The sequence below is a fragment of the Balaenoptera borealis genome (genome assembly GCF_965194805.1).
Source record: "Balaenoptera borealis genome assembly, chromosome: 1".
Taxonomy (NCBI): Eukaryota; Metazoa; Chordata; class Mammalia; order Artiodactyla; family Balaenopteridae; genus Balaenoptera; species Balaenoptera borealis.
The window spans coordinates 52,633,037-52,653,920 of record NC_138860.1 but is presented as its reverse complement, the minus strand read 5'-3'; the positions used below and the strand labels follow the sequence as shown (position 1 = coordinate 52,653,920).

At 42.2% G+C, this 20,884-nt stretch overlaps 1 protein-coding gene across 1 annotated transcript in view; it reads right to left on the bottom strand.

Annotated features, from left to right (window-relative positions):
- The window catches only part of SEC16B (SEC16 homolog B, endoplasmic reticulum export factor), a 97,408-nt gene that overhangs the window by 34,611 nt on the left and 41,913 nt on the right, over positions 1 to 20,884 (bottom strand). The window contains 3 exon segments of the mRNA XM_082362606.1: positions 177 to 289; positions 1,584 to 1,906; positions 1,908 to 1,937. Coding sequence (XP_082218732.1) covers positions 177 to 289; positions 1,584 to 1,906; positions 1,908 to 1,937 — 466 coding nt within the window.

Sequence of the window (20,884 nt, the reverse complement as noted above, 5' to 3'; positions counted from 1 at the left end):
TTAGCAGTAGTGTCATTGCTGTGGCCTCATCTGGCCAAGAAAGAAGCAGGTGAGGCTGGGGCTCTACCTCAGCCGAGCAGGAGGCCCAGGGTGAGCCTCCGAGCACGGCCCCTTTGCCCTCTGCCCTATCCGACCAGCTGCACCATCCCAAAGGCTTCTTGGAGATTATTCCATACCTCTTTCTTCCCGCAGCTGCTGCGGGTGTCCACGGTAGTAATAACTTCCATAAGCATATTCTTCCCTTAGGGCTGGAGAGTGATAGCTTTGATATAGATCCTCAATGCCCGGCCTAAAGAATCACAAAGGCGGCCAGTCATTCAAGGATGAACATGGTAAAGAGAAAAACCAACGGAGAACTTGACAAACAAAACAACTTCAGAGGACAGAATTGTGACCCCCGTCTAGAATCTGCTCTAAAGCCACAGTTCATTCTGGATGCCATAACCAAAAAATCCAGAATCAGAGCAGGAGTAGGACCGTTGTGTCAGAACAACACTGCAATTTTTATAGCAAAACCATAGCCAAGTGTCTCATTCTCCCTCCCCATGATCCCTCTTACTCCTCCAACACACACACAAACAACAACACAAAATATTATCTGAGAAAACCCTGCTCTGACATCACCTTAGGAAACCCCTTCCCAAGAAGACTGTGTAAGTGCCCCATATACCACTGTAATTCCCATGCATATTATAGATGGCAATGAGATGAAAAAGTCAAGTTGGACCATCTTAAATCTGATTGCTTTTATTGCCTCTGTCCTTAACATACCTTCCTTCGAGAATTCAACAAAGGAACATCATGTTGTTAGTATCTTTATCAATTAATAATTCTTTACTATTTCATAGGGGCAGAATTCTTTACAATAATTGTCATAATTTCAACCCTAAATCTGGAGGCAGGAAAACATCACCCCACCTGAAAAAGTTAAAGTAGAAAATAGATGGCTTGCAACATTCCATAAAATATGAAGTCCAGGAGGAACTCCAGATTCTCCTAGAATTACCTCACTGAGACCTCTTCATTCTGAATTTGGAGCCTACAAGCTTGTATCTGCTTTCTCTGATTTTAAGTTCCCATTCATTCACTCAATACATTTTGTTTTTCTGTACCCATCACACTCTAGGTGATGTTCTAGGCACTAGGGCTCTTCTTGGTGCTGGTGGGTCAGTGCTAACCCTGGGTCAGAGTCTTCCAAAGAGGATAAGGAACTTTTTATAGAGATCCATAGGAAAAGCTTTTCCAGAGTCTACAAACATTGCCTTTTGTGATCCCAGAGTAAGAGGGTCTCATCTGCTGTCTTGAATTTCATCATTCTTTCTACCCTCTCCCCCCATCACCCAATCACATTGTGATGGCTTCTTTAAGAAGCTCCCCTAGGGGATAAAGAAAGGAAAATATTATATTTTCAGTCACCAAAATCCAATTTGGGAGAGGAAAGGGTGTAGCTAAGTCAGTGTAGTAGGGTGGAGAAGGAAAAAGAAGAAAAAGAGGAGAAATAAAAGGAAAAGGAACAAGGAAAAGAGCAATCTGTTTGGAAGCATTTAGGAGAGCTAGGTCAATTCCAAGCTCTAAACCCATACCTTGAATACAACTGACTGGGATAACCACCTTTATAACAGTCAACCCTGGACACAGGCTGATGCCATTCCCCAGGCCTGGACGCATAATGAGGCTGCTGGTGGTCTGCCCCAGGGTCCTGCTGTGGTTGGGGGCTCCTGCCCATGTCTTGTCTTTGATGGACCCTCTCTCCATTGTGCCAAGAGTGACGAATAGGCCGATAGTATCTATCTCTCTGAAGCCCTCGGTCTGGATCCCTTGATGGTGCTGGGGGCCTCCCTGCTGGCTGAGGCGGCCACTGGGGAACCCAAGGCTCCATCCCTGACCTTCTGAATTTCTCTCGTGTTTTGAGTCAATTGTGTAGTTATTTTATCTTCCTACAGACAAAACAGAAGGAAAAAAATTATCATCATTTTAGGCCTATATCCAAACATGAAGGTTAATTAGGTTTTGTGAAAGAAGCACCTATGGTCCTCAAAATCTTCTATCTAAAACAAACCACACAGGCACTGATACAGAGATATCTGAAAAAATCTCAAGGAGATATGTGAAATAAATAACAGGCTAGACAACTATACTGATGTTGCTATAAAAATTAAAAAGTATATTTGGAGCAACAATAGATGTGGGAGACATGGGAGAGAGAACAGTAATAGATGAAGCTCCAAAACACTATCAAAGTATCCCAGTTAAATACATGTGTGCTGGACTTCCCTGGTGGCGCAGTGGTTAAGAATCTGTCTGCCAAGGCAGGGGACATGTGTTCGATCCCTGGTCTGGGAAGATCCCACATGCCGTGGAGCAACTAAGACCACGCACCACAGCTACTGAGCCCGCGTGCTGCAACTACTGAAGCCCGTGCACCTAGAGACTGTACTCTGCAACAAGAGAAGCCACCATAATGAGAAGCCCAAGCACCACAACGAAGAGTAGCCCCCGCTCGCCACAACTAGAGAAAGCCTGCGTGCAGCAACAACGACCCAACACAGCCAAAAATAAAATAAAAATAAAATAAAATTTAAAAAATACATGTGTGCTCACATATTCCACCAGTAAATGTTTATTCAACACTTACTATGGAGGCCCTATTCTGTCATAGAAATAGAGTGGGCCTTAGACAGAGCTAGACCACAGTTCAAATCCTAACTCTGCCACTGATTAGCTAGTTAAATTTTTCAAGCCTTAATTTCCTTACCCATAAAATGAGGACCATAATGAGCTGACAGAGTCACTGTCAGAGTCAGAGATCCTTACATAAAGTGCCGAACTTGGCCCTCTGGCTGGTATACAGTAATTGTTCAATAAATAACAGTTACTGTTATCAGAGATAAAGATTAGGGTAGTGTGAGCAGCTGAAGACATTTCCTAAATAAAAAGGAGCTTAAAGTGACCTCAAGAGACATCTTTTCTGAATCCTTGAAGTCTTAGAAGAACTAGGCCCTATAATCTGGCCATTCCTGCCCCTGCTCCAGGGGAGGCAATGAGACGCAAGTTTGGGATTGCTTCCCTGACAAACTAGAGAGCCGTGTCTCAGTAATCTTCCTGGCTGGAGATTTTAAAACCTGGAAGTCTCCCCAGCATCAAACTGATTTTCTCCACTTATGCTTCAAAATGGGAAATAGCTCCAGAGGACAAGATACCTTCCAAGCTTCTCTGCTTGTATCACAGAGCAGCACCTGCGTCCAGCTGCCCCCAAAGAAAAAGCACACATCACACCTTACTGCTACTCAGGAGTCTCTCATGTCAGAATACATAGCTCAGTCACACCCCATGTTTCTTCCCCCTTGGGAACTATTTTACGTTGAAAAGTTCTGATCGGATCCAGTCAACTTGTTCCCACTCCTGAAACTCCCAGCCCAATATAAAAATGAATATCAGAACAAAAGGTCAAAGGGTGTGTGTTGAAATCAAGATGTCACACTGCTCGAACGCTGCGGAGCCAGGGTCCACAGCTATGAGCCGAGAGCTGTAAGCAGAACGTACCAGAAGAACAAGGCACAGAAGTGCCTTCCACCTCAAGAGCAATCCAGCTCAGGAAAACTTGCACCTTCCTTCCCGTGTCAGCCCACTTTCTTGAAAAAGTCAGGTGCAATGAGAGCCTTTTCCAGCAAATCCCAGCAGAGGCCAAATGCCCCGGACACAGTGAAAGGCTAAACAGGTCTTTCCTGAAGGCCCACGGAACTTGATAGCATTTGGACACAAGGAATTTCAACAAGAAGAAAGCTTCTTCCACCTTGTCCCCAGATATTTTCACTAGACAGCCCTTCTCCGACTGCAAAGGCGCAATACCCAGTCCCTTTGCCAAAGTCAACTACAATTGATTTTCGTTGCCAAGATATCAACCCCAGCAGGTTAGACCTCAGGTTACAATTAAGGACCCCAAATGAAAAGTACCTAAGATTCTCCAAATGAAGGCATTACGTCTACAGTGACAAGTCATACTCACACATCACATAAATGACCTTCCCTGGTCCCGCTAAGGTCAGTATTGCCTTTCCTAATTTGACAGCACAGCAAGTACAGCCAAGACAAAGCAAGCAAGGGCGCTAGCATTCCCACACACCTGCTCTGACGGCTCTCCACCACCTTCCCTCAGCGCAGCTCCAGGAGTGTCTGCTCTCCTCCTGGACGCTGTCAAAGTCCAGGTGCCACATCTACCAAGACCTACCTAGCCCTCAGATCTACAGTCTGTCAGCTACCTTTGCCACGGCCTTCATGGAGCCGATCCATGAGGGCAAAGTACAGCGCAGCTCCCCCAGTCGGCCAGACCCGGCTTGGAGTATTTGCTCACAACCCTGTCAGAGGCTGCTGCTTCTGTTTGCCTGGTCGTGGGCTGAGCCAGGTTCACTCACATGTGACATGTGACAAAGCATCCAGACCCCCACAGCAAACAAGGAGCAGAGACCCGAGGGAGAGGAAGTGCAGAAAGCCCTGAGGCAGCCTGACCTGGAGAGAAGAGCATCGCCTATGGGTTGTGAACTCCTGGCTCGGCCACGAGTGGCTCTATCGCTCAACCTCTCAGCTTCTCCTCTAAAAGGGGAATAACAGTACTTAGCTTATGAGCGTCATCATGAGGAGTCCAGGCAGACCTCAGAGATATTGCCAGTTCGGTTCCGGACCACTGCAACAAGGCGAGTCACACGAATGTGTTGGTTTCCCAGGGCGTATAAAAGTTACGTTTACACTGTACTGTAGTCTATTGAAGTGTGCAATAGCATTATGTCTAAAAAACAATGTACCTTAATTTTAAAATACTTTGTTGCAAAAAAAAAATGCCAAAACAATTACAATAATAACATCAAAGATCATTGATCACAGATCACCAAAACAAATGTAATAATAATGAAAAAGTTTTAAATATTGCAATAATTACCAAAATGTGACGGAGAGACACAAAGCAAGCGTTATTGGAAAAACGGCACCGACAGACTTGTTTGACGCAGGGTTGCCACAAACCTTCAGTTTGTAAAAAACACAGTAAAGTGAAGTGATATAAAACAAGGTATGCCTGTAAATGTTGGCAAAGTGGCACATGATATATAATTATGTATGCTCTTTAAATAAGTATTATCTTTTCCTTTCAAAAGAGATGAGCTAATTCTACTGGTTGAGGCAGGCAGAGTACTCACTGGTGGGTAGTAAATGCCCAGTTTGGGTTTTTCTCATTCGTGTTTCTCTTCATTGGATTCTGGTTGTGCATCAATTGTGTTATCTAGATGGAAGGCAAATTTAAATGCCCAATATTGAACTGAAGGCACTGAGAAGTTTTCTATTACAAGAAAATAATTTCTTCGTTTGAAAAATACATTTCTTCAGGTAAGTACAGAGTAGCTCATGTCCACTTTGGAATTAATATTTTAAAAGTCAGCAAATTATCATGCTGTACACCTTAAACTTATATGTCATATGTCAATTATATCTAAATAAAGCTGGGGAAAAGTATAAATAAAACTCAGAATTTGCTCTAAAAATGCTCAAATCGTTTATTCTTTCTTTCAACAAACACTGAGTCCTTATTATGTATCAGGATTTGACACACATAGACATGAAGGACACAGCCCTTGGTTCTAAAAAGCTTCAAGCAAATTAACTTCTCATGTTGTTATTAGTCCAGGGAAGACCGCCACAGTTGGTCTCATGGTCAGATAGGGTAAGGTACCGAAGCTATAAGATTTTGTCACGGCCCTACAACTGACTCCTAGGACCTGACAACTGAGTGTAGAATTCTCTGACTCTGGGTCATGGTTTCTTACCCCACTGGTGAGGTTTGGCTCACTAATGGCTGCACTGCCATTTTTAATCCTCCTGGGAAGAGGTACTGGAGAAGGACACACACATTGACAGCAGGAATCAGAACATGGTTGATTATGACACAGACTCAGATATCAAATTATCTGTCCCAATATCTCACAATAACATTCAGAAAAACCTGATGTAACTCTTTTGGCTTATAACATGACATTAGTCCTGCCCTATAACACCAGCTACATTACTGAAATGTTGACTTTGGAAGATACCTTACAGGTTATTTTAGCAACTTCACTTCATTGGTAATAAAACTAAGATCCAGAGAGATGAAGTGATTTACCCAACGTTGCAAAGCTAACTAGAAGCTCAGTTAAGATTATACTGATGTACTGGACCTGCCTTGCATCAGGCTTACAAGAGCTGATTATAAAATATTCAGGAATTGTGTGAGCCAGTAGTTAAACCACTGATAATTTGAAATCCACCACAGTGAGAGTATCTACACCACAGAAATTGGCAAGTGCTACAAAGCCAGGTTGTTGTTGTTTTTAGATAATCAGTTTATCGGCATAATGATTACAACTCCTAACTCCTATTCCAGTGTTCTTTCAACCACAGAATTGTCATTCTTTTACAAGCCTTCATTGCACATCTCTGGTTTAAACATCTAGCTCAGTTATTCCAAATGCTCCTTTGTGACATCCCAAAGCATCCCTAATTATCTCAAGTGTTATTATGAAACTCTTCAAACACTCACCAACCAAAATTAATTTTAATTAGTTTTAATTATTTTATATAGACATATGGCATACCACAGTTATATGGGTCATGGAATGAAATAGATCGTGTGGGATCTCACCACTCCAAAAGGTTTGGGATTTATCAGTCCCTGCCTTCCCCAGCCCCATATATCAACAGTTACTAAGTCTTTCAACCTGGCAACTCAAGTCTTCCTGGTTCCTAAGAAAATTCACTCAGTTTGAGAATACATTAGAAGCTCATCCCCGACAGGAGTTGGGCTAAAATTGGTCTTGTCACCTCAAGTCCTGGCTGCGGTGCCCTGGCATGATCCCACAGGCTCCCACATGCTGGAACAGTTATAGTCTTCACATTATCTCTTCCCCAAGTGTCCTGTCCTCTTGCCTGATTCCTACTCTGCATTCCAACTATCCACTGGAATTGGAGCCCTGGCCAGTTGCTAATTGTTGTGAATTACCTTTCCCAGTCCCTGCCACCCTTTCCAAATGTCAGACCACTAAGAGGATCTTGCTTCAACCAGTAATAACTACCCTAGTTTGACATCTATCTAACGAAAGCATCATCACTGCTAATGATGTTGCTAATCTCTTCCCACCAGAATAGTGCTGATAGATGTGAACACTCACCTAGATCTAGGTCAGGTTTGCCACGAATTCGTGAGCACTATAATTTAATGACTGTTGACCCTTGCAAGGGAGAGCTCAGCAGCTAAGACATCCCCCAGGCTTGACCCCATTCCTTTACTAAAAGTAAAAATTTAGGAAACAAACTGAGAGGCCCTATGTCAACAGATGAACAGTAATTATTTGTCTGGGTAATGGGATTGAGGGTGATTTTATTTTTCTCTTCTTGTTTGTCCATATTTTCTTACTTTTCTACAATAAACTTACATTATTTTAAAAGACAAAATCAACTAGCATTATTTTTGATTAATACTATATCCAAGGCAAGATTCCTAGGTCAGAGGTTATATTTTTGTTAATTTTTATAAATTTCTTTCTAAAAATATTATAGCAATTTATACCCACACCAGCAATGCATGAGAAGACCTTTCTTTTTTTTTTTTAAGTTTTTTTTTTAACATCTTTATTGGGGTATAATTGTTTTACAATGTTGTGTTAGTTTCTGCTGTATAACAAAGTGAATCAGCTATATGTATCCATAAATCCCCATATCCCCTCTCTCTTGAGTCTCCCTCCCACCCTCCTTTTCCCACCCCTCTAGGTGGTCACAAAGCACCGAGCTGATCTCCCTGTGCTATGTGGCTGCTTCCCACTAGCTATCTGTTTTACATTTGGTAGTGTATATATGTCCATGCCACTCTCTCACTTCATCCCAGCTTACCCTTCCCCCTCCCCATGTCCTCAAGTCTATTCTCTACGTGAGAAGAACTTTCTGAACATTCTTATCCACACTGGATATTCTTTTTAATATTTGCCAATTAAAGGATGAAAAATAGCAAAAAAAAAAAAAAATACTATATCCAAATGTGGTGTTGTCATATCAGTAACTAATTACACACTCATGTTGCTAAAATGGAGCAGTGACTCCCCAAAGCATCCAAGATTGGTCGATTGTGCTCAGTCTGCTCTTCTGGAAAGACGACTCTGGAAGTCATTCATTCACTAAGCAAATGTTTTTTGAACACCCATTATATGCCCAGCATAGTCACTTGCACTGGGGATACTGAGATAAATGGCATATAATCCTTGCCCTAGCTTTCAGTCTGGTGGAGCAGTAGAAATTCAAATATGCAATCAATATGCAATGCAATCATTATTCTAATGGGTATAATCACTACTTTTTCAAATAGGAGGAAGCACAGGGGCATGTGCAGAACTAGAAACAGGGAGATGTGCTGTTCAAGGTTACCCCACAAACAGGCAAGACCAATGAATACCTCAACTAGAGCAACTGCAAAGAGGCTGGAAGAGAAGGAACAGATATATGAATATAAAGTAGAATCAACATGAATTGACACTCTGTTGAATGTAGAAAATGAAGGAGAAGGAAAAGTCAAGGACAATCTCAAGTTTTCAGGCTATAAAGACAGGACCACACTGCTCCTTTCAGGGATAATCATCTTGGAAGAGGGGCCAGTTTGGTGGGAGAAGATGACAACTTCAGCTCTGAACATGCTAATTGTGAGGGGCCTGTGGACAGAGGTAAGTGTGGTCAGTGAGAAGTCAGTTTTAAGAGTGTAGAGCTTAAGGAAGGGGTCTAAGGAGAGAGACGTGGTGACTGAAGCCACAAGTATGGGTAGTATTGCCTAGGAAAAGCTTGAAGTTAGAAGAGAAGTCCTAGGAAGAAGTTCTGAGGAATAGCAACATTGAAGAGCTGGACACAGGAAGAGGGGCCTGTGAAAGACCACAGTGAAGTGCCAGGAGGTGGGCAGAAAGCCAGGAGAGGATGGTGGCCCAGAAGGCAGGGGAGAGGTGATGGCTTCAGAAATGGGCACGTGGTCAACAATACTGACAATAGGAGAAATACTGAGAGAGGCAACAGTGAAAGTGTTCTCCACACACTGGGTTTACCACCGAGGAGGTTTGATGATCATAACATGAACAATCTCAGTAGAACTATGGTCAAGGGAGTGAGGAATTAGACACAGAAATCACTTATACAGCGAATGAAAAGTAAGGAAAAGGAGAAAGCAAGTAGAGTTACTCTTTCGAGAAGCCCGGTTGTGAAGAAAAGGGGACGATAGCCGGGACTACTATGAGGCACTTGGGATTGAAGAATTGGTTTAGGGTGGACAAGATGAAAGAGAGTTATATGCTGATTCATACGGAGACTGGAGATACAGAAAGCAAATACAATTACTGAAGGAATAAATCTCAAAAGAGGCTGATCACATGGGACCCAGAGTATAGGAGCAAAAGTTAAGCCTAGCTAAGAGGAAGGGCATCTCTTCCTCTGAGAAAGAGATAAAGGGGGTGAAGATGGGCATGGATGGAGGCAAGTCTGTACAAAAAGGGACTGGATACTGAGACCTCTCTGTGGAGTAGACTGCTAGAGATCAGGGTGAGCATTTAGAGAGAGACCTGAGAAATGTGATGAATGCTTCGATTGGTCCGTGTGGAAACTGGGAGTGGGCTTTAACCAGGAACATGTCCTCAGAGGAACAAGTAGGCAGGAAGCGCAGCTGTTATTGGACCCTTAGACAGATTTGAAACTCCATGGGGACATCGAGCATCTGTGTTTGGTCCAGGCTATGACCACAGTGCCTAGCACGGTGCCCAGTGTGTGATAAGAGCGCAATAAAGATTTTATTTATTAATGAATGGACATCTGAAATTTATAGCAGCAACAGCCTTACTGCAGATCGTATCCAGTAGTTTCCACAGCCTGAGTATAGAATTAAACTCTAACAGGGAGTTCCTAGAGAAAGTAAAAGGGAATGTTGAGGCAGTGAGTTAAGAGGACTGACCACAGAGTGGTTAAAGGTATGCCATGTGGGTCATAAATGAGACAGAAACACAAATTCTCTGCATACCTTGTTAAACTGAGGTCCCTAGAAATACTTAAGAGGCCCTCTCCAATAGGACAGTGAAAGAAAAACATTCAATCACAATTCAAAATAAAAAACCTTAGTTAAAGTGGGACTGACAGGATAATGCCTATACCCGCCTTTCCAAAAATATCTGATACACTGAGATGCTTTTTAGTCAGCCAGCATCTCATAGCTCTGACTCCAGGAAGGAGACCTGGGGAAGGTTTAGTGCCGAGCAGCCTCTTGACTCCAGCAAAGTCAGACCCTGAAGCCAGCCTTGAAGATCCGGAGCTCATGGCCTTGGCCAGGGATTGGCCACCAAGGCTCCGCCCCTTCCTTCCGGTAAGCTGGGTGGCAGGCGAGAGGCAGAGCAGCATGTGCCTGTCAGCAGTTCCATTATCAGGAAGGACGAGTGCCAGGAAAACATGGTCTAAGGGCCAGAGACAATTAGCCTGGCACAGGCATCACAAGCTACTCATGCCAATTCTGGGACTGTTGCTCTCACCACAGTCCTAGAAGTGAAGGTTTGGTTACTTTATTGGTTTCCTACAGGACCAAGGAACTCTGTTATGTGAGCCCTGACAAAAGGGGTCCTTTAAATGCCACCCCTGTGGCTGCCTGCACACCTGCGCCCCCGATTCCGCCTCTGCTGCCAGGCGCTAGAGAAGGAGGGTACCACTCATGAAGACAAAGGCCTCCATTCTTCCTTATCAGCCCTGGGCTGGCAGAGGGGGCCTCACTCTCTCCGCTCTTTGCCCCTCCCATTTTATTGATGCCCCCTGAACCAGGATGAGTGCGGTGGCAGTTGGATGCTGCTGTGACTTTTAACCCCACATCAAGCTCCATCAGGCAAAGGTGACTCATGCACCTGCTAAACGAAATAAAAGGCTATAAATGCTGGGAGTGTCCTCCGAGCCCCCAAAGCCAATAGGAGGTAAGCAGAATAAGGCTACCAGAGTGTGAAACTCAGCCCCACTATCTGCTGGCTGCAAGAAGTTGAGCAAGTTATTCTGTATCTCCTTTTCTTCCTCTATAAAATGGGGATGACAATAATAGAATTTTTCTCAGAGAGTTATTGTTTAAGAGTAAAATTAGGTTAATAAACTACAAACTATCTGACATATAGTAAATGCTCAATAAATGTTAACTGTTACCATTTCCCTGAAAATGCTATAAAGTGCTTAGGAAGCGTTCTGTACAAGTCATCAGTCAGGAATTAATTGATTATCCATTACTGCTCTGAAATCCACAACTCCTCCTTCACATTTAACCCAGTGTCCCCACTGAACCATGAGATCAAGGGAAAATTGAGAATCTATGTCTCATAACTACATAACGACAAAAAAGAATGGGTTAACGTAAAAACATCAGAATTAGAAACTTCACGAAAATGCAGTCCTATGCTTCTCACTCTGGACTACTTGTAGCCCCAGGGACAGTGCAGGATGCCACAGGATCAGCACTAATTTTATTTTATAAGCTATTTAAAATATTATTTTAATTTTTAACAAACACAAATATTGTACTATTGAATATTATGGAATAAAATTCAAATTTGTATTAATTTTTACAACAATGAGAAACTTCGAAAAATGTTTGTACTTGCAACGGGACAGGTACACACACACACCACACACACACACACACACACACACACACACACACACACACACACATTCACATATACATCCCCTGCACCCCCAGGAATCACTCCCTGCCATTTGATGGAAATGTTTGAGAGACACATTCCGAACAAGAGCAGACATTCAGACATGTAACTGATGAGCTGGAAAAAATCTCTGGAAGGAATCCATCCCTGCAGGTGAAGCAGTGTCTAAGCCAGGGAAACTCAGGCCAAGGCATACAGCTCTTTGATTTACAGACCTGTAGCACTCCAAGCTCTCCACTGCTGGATAAAAATCCTCTATTATATAAGATTCTACAGGGTACCCAGGAGGCCAGTGACTCTCCCAGTTTACCTGGGACAGGAAGCGTTTGTTCTCCAGTTAAGGTACATTCTCAGACTCCTAATATAAACACACCCCAATATTTTAGAGTCAAGATACTCTTCCTTGATGGTAACACACATGCATGACTCAGACTCATTTAAACTCTTTGAATAGGGGGAAATGTCACGCCACTCAGCCTCCTTCTCCTCTCCAGGTTACATGGTCCCAATCCTGCTATGTTTCCTTGTACAATTTCCTTTCCTCAATCATTTTGAAGAGTAGCAAAGGCCCAGGGGAAAGGAAATAGGAATTGAAACCTGGATTTAGTTTTAGCACTGCCAGTTCCCAGCCATGTGCCTTTGGAAAACCATCATTCAGTCTCTATGAGCCCCAGTCTCCTCCTCTTTCAAATAAAGTCTAAAAAGTATGTCACAGGGCTGTGATGTGGATGAAATGAAATGTTACATGGAAAAACACCAAAGTGCCTGTTAAATAGAGGTTTGCAATAAATCTCTTTGCCTCTTCCTCTTCTGGGTTCCTTACCTGCTGTTAAACGGGTAACAATCTAAACTGTAGGCAAAGCTCACGAGTGTGGTACAGTATAAGGGTTAAGAGCTCAGGTTTTGCAGTCCAAATTGGATTTGAGTCCCAGAGCCTCCCCTGACTAGCTGTGAGACTTCAAGCAGGTTACTTAACCTCTCAGGCTAAGTGTTCTTATTTGTTAAGTGATTGTATAATAATGGATATCTTCAGAAGGTTGTTATGGGATAAATGAGACAAAGTACTGTTCATGGCATGTAGGAGGTGCACAGTGAATATCTGATTCTAGATGAATGCACGAGCTAGGAAAAGCACGTGGCACAGCGCCTGCACATAGGAAGTGTTCACCACGTGCTTGTCGCCAGTGTTGTTGTGTAAAAGAACATAGCAGGAGAGTTCCCTTCTGGGTTGTTCAGGGTATATGTTCTTATGTTCTTTTATCATTGCTGTTCATATTTAACTTTTATCTTAGCTATTCTTTATTATTGACTTAGAATCTAATCTTAGGTTATTGTTTTTAATTTTTCTCCTGCCCTCTCTCTCATCATCATAATCCACTGCATTCATAGCTTGTCTTCCCCAGTGGTGGGCATCCTTGGCTCTTTATCTACATTACCCAGTGGTATTGACAGAGTTTGTCCATTTAGAGGGCAATGAAAGTGAGACCAGAAAGGGTAAGGGATTTCACTAAACTCAGGCAGTGTCAGTATCAGTCACCAAGTGGAGGAAAATCAATTACAGGACTTCTAGTCAAAGCTTTGTCCAGAAAAACATACTGGTTAGTAATAGCCATGTGATATATTTAATACAAAAATGCAATTATTTAAAAATCTATTCCATAATCTTCAAAGCTATTAGTCACTGTAAATAGGTTAATTCAACTTGACATATACATAGGCATATATATATTCATAAAAACAGAAACTCAAAGCTTAATTTCTATATTTCCTCCTTGTCCCATTTGTCAGTCAGTAAAGGCGCATATCACTTTGCTGGTTCTACTCCTCTGCCCAATATTCCACGTACAGAAATAGCCCGTGTGTGCACAGCGTGAGTGCATACACGTATTTTAGTGGCACTCACATTCTTGTTCTCTCAGCCTGGAATAAGTGACTGCAGATATAGCCAAGATCCCCAGGAGTGCTGTTCTAATGCTGAATTTAGCACATCAGGGCAATTTCCATAGGAGCCACTTATGATGTCAAAAAACGAAGCTCAAACTTCAGTTTCTGGAGGACACTGAAGGGCACGACAAGCTGATGGAGAAGTTTCTTTTCTAAGCATAAATGTCTGCAGTCATCACAAGGGAGATGGCCAAAGTTCATTATTTTCTGGGAGCAGCCCATAAATGAATGTTATAGAGTCTCTGCATGCTGAGTAAATACTTACTGCCTTTCCCAACATTGCTTCTGTGACATTTCTGTACAAGCTTCCTAAGAATACTTCCTTTTTCACTAAAGATGCGATACTTTCTATGCTCCACGACATCGTGACACTATGACACCATGTCTTAGTGCTGGTCCAAATGTCGTTCATTGGATGGATGAGGTCACTGAATGAATCTGACAGGGTTATATAGCCTTACCCCTGGGAGAATTTTTTTAAATTATTTCCTTCATTCAATAAATAATATTTTAGACAAATATTAATTTATTATTCATTGTAATAAGAATATTTTCTCCTGTATGAGCTAGCTCTCCACAGTCTCCCTAAAAAAGGTGCTAAGGGGACTTCCCTGGTGGTGCAGTGGTTAAGACTCCATGCTCCCAATGCAGGGGGACCGGGTTTGATCCCTGGTCAGGGAACTAGATCCCACATGCATGCCGCAACTAAGGAGCCCTCCTGCCGCAACTAAGACCCGGCACAACCAAATAGAAATAAATTAATTAATTAAATAAATATTTTTTTAAAAAAGAATGAAATACTACAAGACTCACTCTTCTTTGAAGAAAAAAAAAAAAAAAAAAAAAAAGCTGCTAAGCCCCAGGACTACGTAGAAGGAAACCAAAAGAATCTTGGTTCCTATTTAATAACCAAGAAATGGGTGAGAAACTGAGTACTTCACTCATCATGTATTTATTGAGTGCCTACTATGCGCCAAGCATTGTCATAGGTGTTAAGTGCAGGCCACAGGAAATGACCAAGGTGAGATTGTTCCTTATCCTCTTGGAGTTTACTGCAGACAAGGTAACAGGCAACACCAATGATCAGTGCTAAGAGAGGATGGCAGTAAGAAACAGATGAAACACACAGCAGAGGTGCCAAACCTAGTCAGAGAAGGCTTTCCAGCAAAGAAAGATGTCTCAAAGGAGACCTGAAGGATGTGAGTTCATTAGCCTGGAAGGAGGGAAGGGAGAGCAAGAGAGAAGGTGATCCCAGCAAGAGGATGGATATGATAAGGGCTCAGAGGTGAAGGAGGGCCTGTGCACTCAGCACATCATCCGTGGGTTTTATATTCAGTGTAGCTAGAGGCTAGAATGCAAAAAAAGTTACTATAGACTGAATATTTGTGCCCCCCCAAAATTTGCATGTTGAAACCTAATCCCCAATCTGATGGTATTTGTGGAGACTTTGGGGGGTGATTAGGTCATGAGGGCAGAATCCTCATGAATGGGATTAGTGCCCTTATAAAAGAGACCCCAGAGAAATCCCGTGCCCCTCCTTCCATGTGAGGACACAGTGAGAAGACGAACCAGGAAGCAGGCTCTCACCAGACACCCAGTCTGCCAGCACCTTGATCTTAGACTTGCCAGTCTCCAAAACTGTGAGAAACAAATTTCTGTTGTTTATAAGTCAGCCAGTCTATGGTACCACGTCATAGCAGCTTGAATGGATAAAGACAGAAGTGATGAGGGCTGAGACTGAAGAGACTGTCCTAGCTGCCTCCGCCAGGAAGTAGAGCAGAGTGTAGCCCCAGCTGTCCCCAGTACCCAGACAGTTTGCACAAAGTGTGGCAAACATGTGCTATTTCTGCCTGCCCTGCATCCTATCCTCCAGCTTCTGGTAATAAATCATTAGTTTCCCTTTGATGAGCTTCCCTGCCCCCTCTCAGTTTATACAGCATGTATGCGACTGACCCCACCCCTTGTTCTATGAATGGACGCAAAATTCATACCTGACAGTAAGAGTCCTGCAGCTCCCTGGCCAAAGTGATTAATTTGGCAGTTAGCAGATGTCCAGGGACATGTCCAAGAAGCATGTTCCCAGAACTTATGCTTGAACTACTGGGAACGAAGTGTGCTTCCCATTGGGTTGACTGAGGTGATAGAATATCAACCTGGAGCTGCAGGCAGCCATCTGTCCCCCATTCATTCACCCAGTAATAGTTTCTTGAATAACTACTATGTGCCTCATGCTGTTGTAGACATTAGGGACACAGAAATAAAGGACACAGTTCTGTTTTTTAGGTTTTCACCATCAACTGGAAAGGCAAATAAATTAATCACTTTAGTTAAAAGTGATAAATGTTACATAGATTATTATATGATCACAGAAGGGCAGCCAACTCAAGCAAGTCCTCCTAGGGGGGAAAACGCTCATTAAACCTTGTTAGATAATTAGGACTTAGTCAAGTGAACTGAGGCATGGGGGTGGTTCCAGAAGAGCAATCAGTAAGTTCAAAGGCATGGAGGGGAGGCCCAGCTGGACAAGCTCTGATGACCCACCATATTCAATCAGTCTGGAAGATAATGCCCTTTCAGGGGAGTGGGAGAAAGGAGGCCAGATGGCCAAACTGGGACTGAATGGTGAAGGCCTTGGATTTTTGCTGAAGACTTCAAGGGGCTTCTAAAAGATCCAAAGCACAAGTGACATCATCAAGTTGGAATTTTAGAAAACCAGACAAGTCACAATGTAGAGAACAGCTTGGGGAGTGCCAGACTGTGGGCAGGGTGAGCCTTAAGAGGCGGTCACCATCATCCTCCTTTTTAAAGTGAATGCAAACCAAACTAAAGCACTGGTGGAAGAGAAAAAGTGAGCAGGAGGTAGGTGTCAGATTCAAGAGAAAACAAGGAAGCAGAATAAATGGGATCTAGAGGTTCACTGTATTTACGCAGCTCTGGCCTTGTGATGGTAGATGGTGATGTCCCTGATCAAGATTGAAGTGCATTTTACTGGAAGAAGCAGATTTTCTGAGGAAAGGTAAGTTCTGGTTGGACCATAGCAAGTTGAACTGCTGTCTGCAGGACAATATACTTAAGGGTGTCTCAGGCAGTGAATATGAGTCAGGAGCTCCTGAAAAAAGTCTGCAGGGACACACATGTGGTGGGTGGTGTTCATTTGTTTATACATTGCTTCTTTCCTGAAGATTTGTATGTGCTTTGATTTACATGTTATCAGCACACAAGTCATAATTAAAATCATGGATATGAATGAGATTGGCAAGGGAAAGCACAGGCTTCAAAATTTTTTAAAAATAATAATAATTAAGGATAAAATGCAGAGAATGAGAAGTTCATGAAGACTAAGAAGGCAGAGTCATAACAGCATCAAGGAAGACAAGGGGTCAAGACAGAGGAAGAGTAAAGAGAACAAAAACAGTAAGAGATCAAGTTACATAAGAACTTGACAGTAGGGAGGGACCATGAGTGGTTGTCCATTGGCTGGTTGGTTGGTATAAAATGGGAGACACTCGAACATGTTTTTACCTATGGTGGAAAGACAGTGTAGAGGAGAAACTAAAGAGATGGGAGAATAAGAGAAATGAGTGATGGATGTGGTGGGCGGGGACTTCCCTGGTGGTCCAGTGGTTAAGACTCCACACTTCCACTGCAGGGGGCACGAGTTTGATCCCTGGTCAGGGGAACTAAGATCCCGCATGCCATGCCCTGTGGTGTGGCCAGAAAAATAAACAAATTTAAAAAAAAAAATTTTTAATGCACACACACACGAAAAATAGAGAAGGCCAAGGGGAATGGAGCTCATAGCCCAAGAGAAGAGATTACTCAGGGGTCAAAAAGTACACTTCTGCCATTGAGAAGGGAAGGAGGCAACAAGGAATGTATGAATGCCCATGTGGATAATTTTGTGAGCTAGGCTAGGCAAGGCTGATAGAAAAAATATACATACTAATTATGCTAAAGAAACTGACTTTATCCTTCATTCTATTAAAACATGTTAATGAGACACCCACAATTTCCAAAGCTAAAATTGACTGAGCTGATTTTGCTGGGTTTCAGGAAGCTGAGGATGTATCACACAGTCCCCAGTGGTTGGTATTTTCTATTATTTTTCTTTTCTTTTTTTTTTTTTTTTTGTGTATTTTCTATTCTACTGGAAACCACGGTCTGGCTTATTTTTGACTCAGTTTAATATCTTTCAAGCTGTAGCCTGTGGGTCACACTTATTTTAAGAAATTTCATTTTCCTTAGTGTCAGGCTCTTGTGTCTTTGCTCCTCAAAAATCAGCAGCAGTTGGAAAAGTACCTGTTCCAATCGGTAACCATTTGAAAATAGATATTTAAGGTGAGTCTGTGTGGAATTGCTACCTTTAAGACATCTTTCTCAGATACAATATTTCCTCCTATTAATATCATATCATATGTGGGCCCGTCCAAGAAGGATCCTTCAAGTTTCTGTTACAGAAAAATCACCATTTGATAGAGCCTGGTGGGTGACATGTGAGATCTATTTCATAAATAAAACACCCGTTCCCAAATTGGATGTGGAGCAAATTCAGTGCTATGTAAAAAGCTGTTCAGCAAGGGAGAAACTCACACTAGATGAGGAATCAATTACTGATGGGGTTATCCTTCCCACCCATTCATTTTATAGCACATAAACTGAAGCCCAGAGTGCCATATGGTTAATGGGATCAATGCCAGGACCCGAATCCAAGTCTCCTGACTCCCCATCCACTGTTCATCCCTCCTCTCATAACATCTGTTTTTCCTGCTGGGCAGCAAACTCCACTGGGCCAGGGACCCCTTCCATCTTGTTCACTTAGGTGTCCCCAGCATAGAGGTAACAATCAAAAATATCTGTTAGGGGCTTCCCTGGTGGCGCAGCAGTTAAGAATCCGCCTGCCAATGCAGGGCACATGGGTTCGATCCCTGGTCCGGGAAGATCCCACATGCCGCAGAGTAACTAAGCCCGTGCGCCACAACTACTGAGCCTGCGCTCTGGAGCCCATGCTCCACAACAAGAGAAGCCACCGCAATGAAGAGTAGCCCCCGCTCGCCGCAACTAGAGAAAGCCCGCCTGCAGCAACAAAGACCCAACGCAGCCAAAAATAAATAAAAATAAAATAAATAAATTTTTTAAAAAAATCTGTTAGTAAGTTAACCACACTCAGGGTGGACCACTGTTGGTCTTTGTGAGGTTTCATGAAGAACTGAGCATCAGAGTAAATGGTCTCAACAGAAAGAAAAAAAAAAAAATCACCGACCCCTAAACACATGGTTTAGAAACTCTGAAAATACCAGACACTGAAGACATGATTTCCAGGGTGGGAGCCTTGGGAACAGCAGCTCAACCTCAGGATCCGTGCCAGGGCTTCATTTGTCACTGGGTTGGCAGGCACCATGCCCCTAGTCATCTATATACCTCGAGAACAGAAGTTTCCACCATTGCCTCTAAGTCAGCTTTAACCAGCTTGAATCCACCTTAAAATATTTAACAGGCTCTCTCCTCTCCCCCAAAACACTGTAACTGCTAAGCCTCCTATCATCTTCCCATAACCAAACCTGCCTAAAATTTTTATGTAAGTTGAAATCACATGTCCTTTTGCACATTAGCAATGCACTCTATCCCACAGGGGACAGCCCCTGCCAGAGTATGCAGGTACTTCAAGGAGTTAGGACTTGAAAGTGGCATTAGCCACAGTTGAAGTTTTGTTTTTTTTTTTCAAGCAAGACCCTGTGAGTTTCTTCGTTTTGCTGAAAACCATGTGCTGGCTTGAAACTTTCTACTCTGGTTAAGACAAAATGTTTCTCAAATGAATCTGGTAGAAGGGTCTCTAGTGGGAATTGTATTCCCTCTTCAGTTTGAGTTTGGTTTAGGTTAATTGGTTAATGGTGAAAATAAGTACTTACATCTTTTGCCCCTAAATCAGGAGTTGCTGCTGCTGCTTCGGCTATATTCCAACATGACAGCCCGCTGTTACTCACAACTGGCAGACACTGTAAAGCATGATGCCACGTCAGCTGCCCAGAACCTTTCTGCTTCAGCAACAGTTTCCCAACGGAATGATTTGTGTGTAGATCCTGAGGCTGGAAACATGATCTGACCACCATATTGAGAAGGTCTCAGTAAAAGAGCTCACTACCTCTTTTATTACAGAATTACAGAAAGAAGGCACATACCCCTTCATGCATCTAAATGACAATTCCAAAAGGAAACTAAATATTATGTTGACTTTCTAAACAATCATGACAGCAAGTAGATAACTGACCAAAAAAAAATCAGGATTAGAAAGTGAAAAAGTAAAATTTAGAGACTTGTAGTCAGCATTACAGATTTTAGTTCATTAAAAAATTATGAGCTTGGAGTGGCAGAAAACTGAAACTGAATTCTCATGAACAGGAATATTTTTTAATAGATTATGAGACATTTATGTTGTGGAATATTCAGATATCTAATGACAAATAATGAATTAGAGCTATATCAGTTAACTTGAAGGGGTGTCTATGAAACATTAATGAGCCAAAGAAGGTATAATATTATTATTAATAATAATATTAATATTAATTATTATTAATATTATTCTGTTTGGGGTTTCTATGACATATTATTGAGTGAAAAGGTATAATATTAACCCATATGCTATTATGCTATTATATATGCATATATATATGATTATTTGTGGTTATATATGACTATGTATCTATATAGATAAAAGTATACAAAAGATATGTACCTGGCAGTTAATAATACTTCCTTTGTTTGAGGGGGAGGATGTACAAGGGCAATGACTAGAGATGGAAGTAACTTTTTTAAAGGCTTCACAATAAACAGCATTTATTACATCCCATTCCTATAAAATTATCTGCATGTGAATGGCGTGTATGCTTAAAGAGAAGTATGTGTAAGTTTACAAAAGTGTTAATTAGATATCTTATGGTGGTGGGCTTCCACATGATTTTTATTTTATTCTCTGTAATTTTATGTGTATTTCAATCTTTTTCAAAGAAAAGGTTTTATTTATATAATCAGAACAAACAATAAAGCTGTTTCTATTATGTAAAAAGTATTGACAAGCGGTAACTTGCCTGAGCTCTTATGCTTCTGAGGCCCTCTGCTGAATCTTAAACAGATTTGGGTTTTTTCCTTTGTGTTCCAAATACACTCCAGAATTCTGAAGATGTTCTTGTGCTTATCTGGAACAGACAAGCCATGCC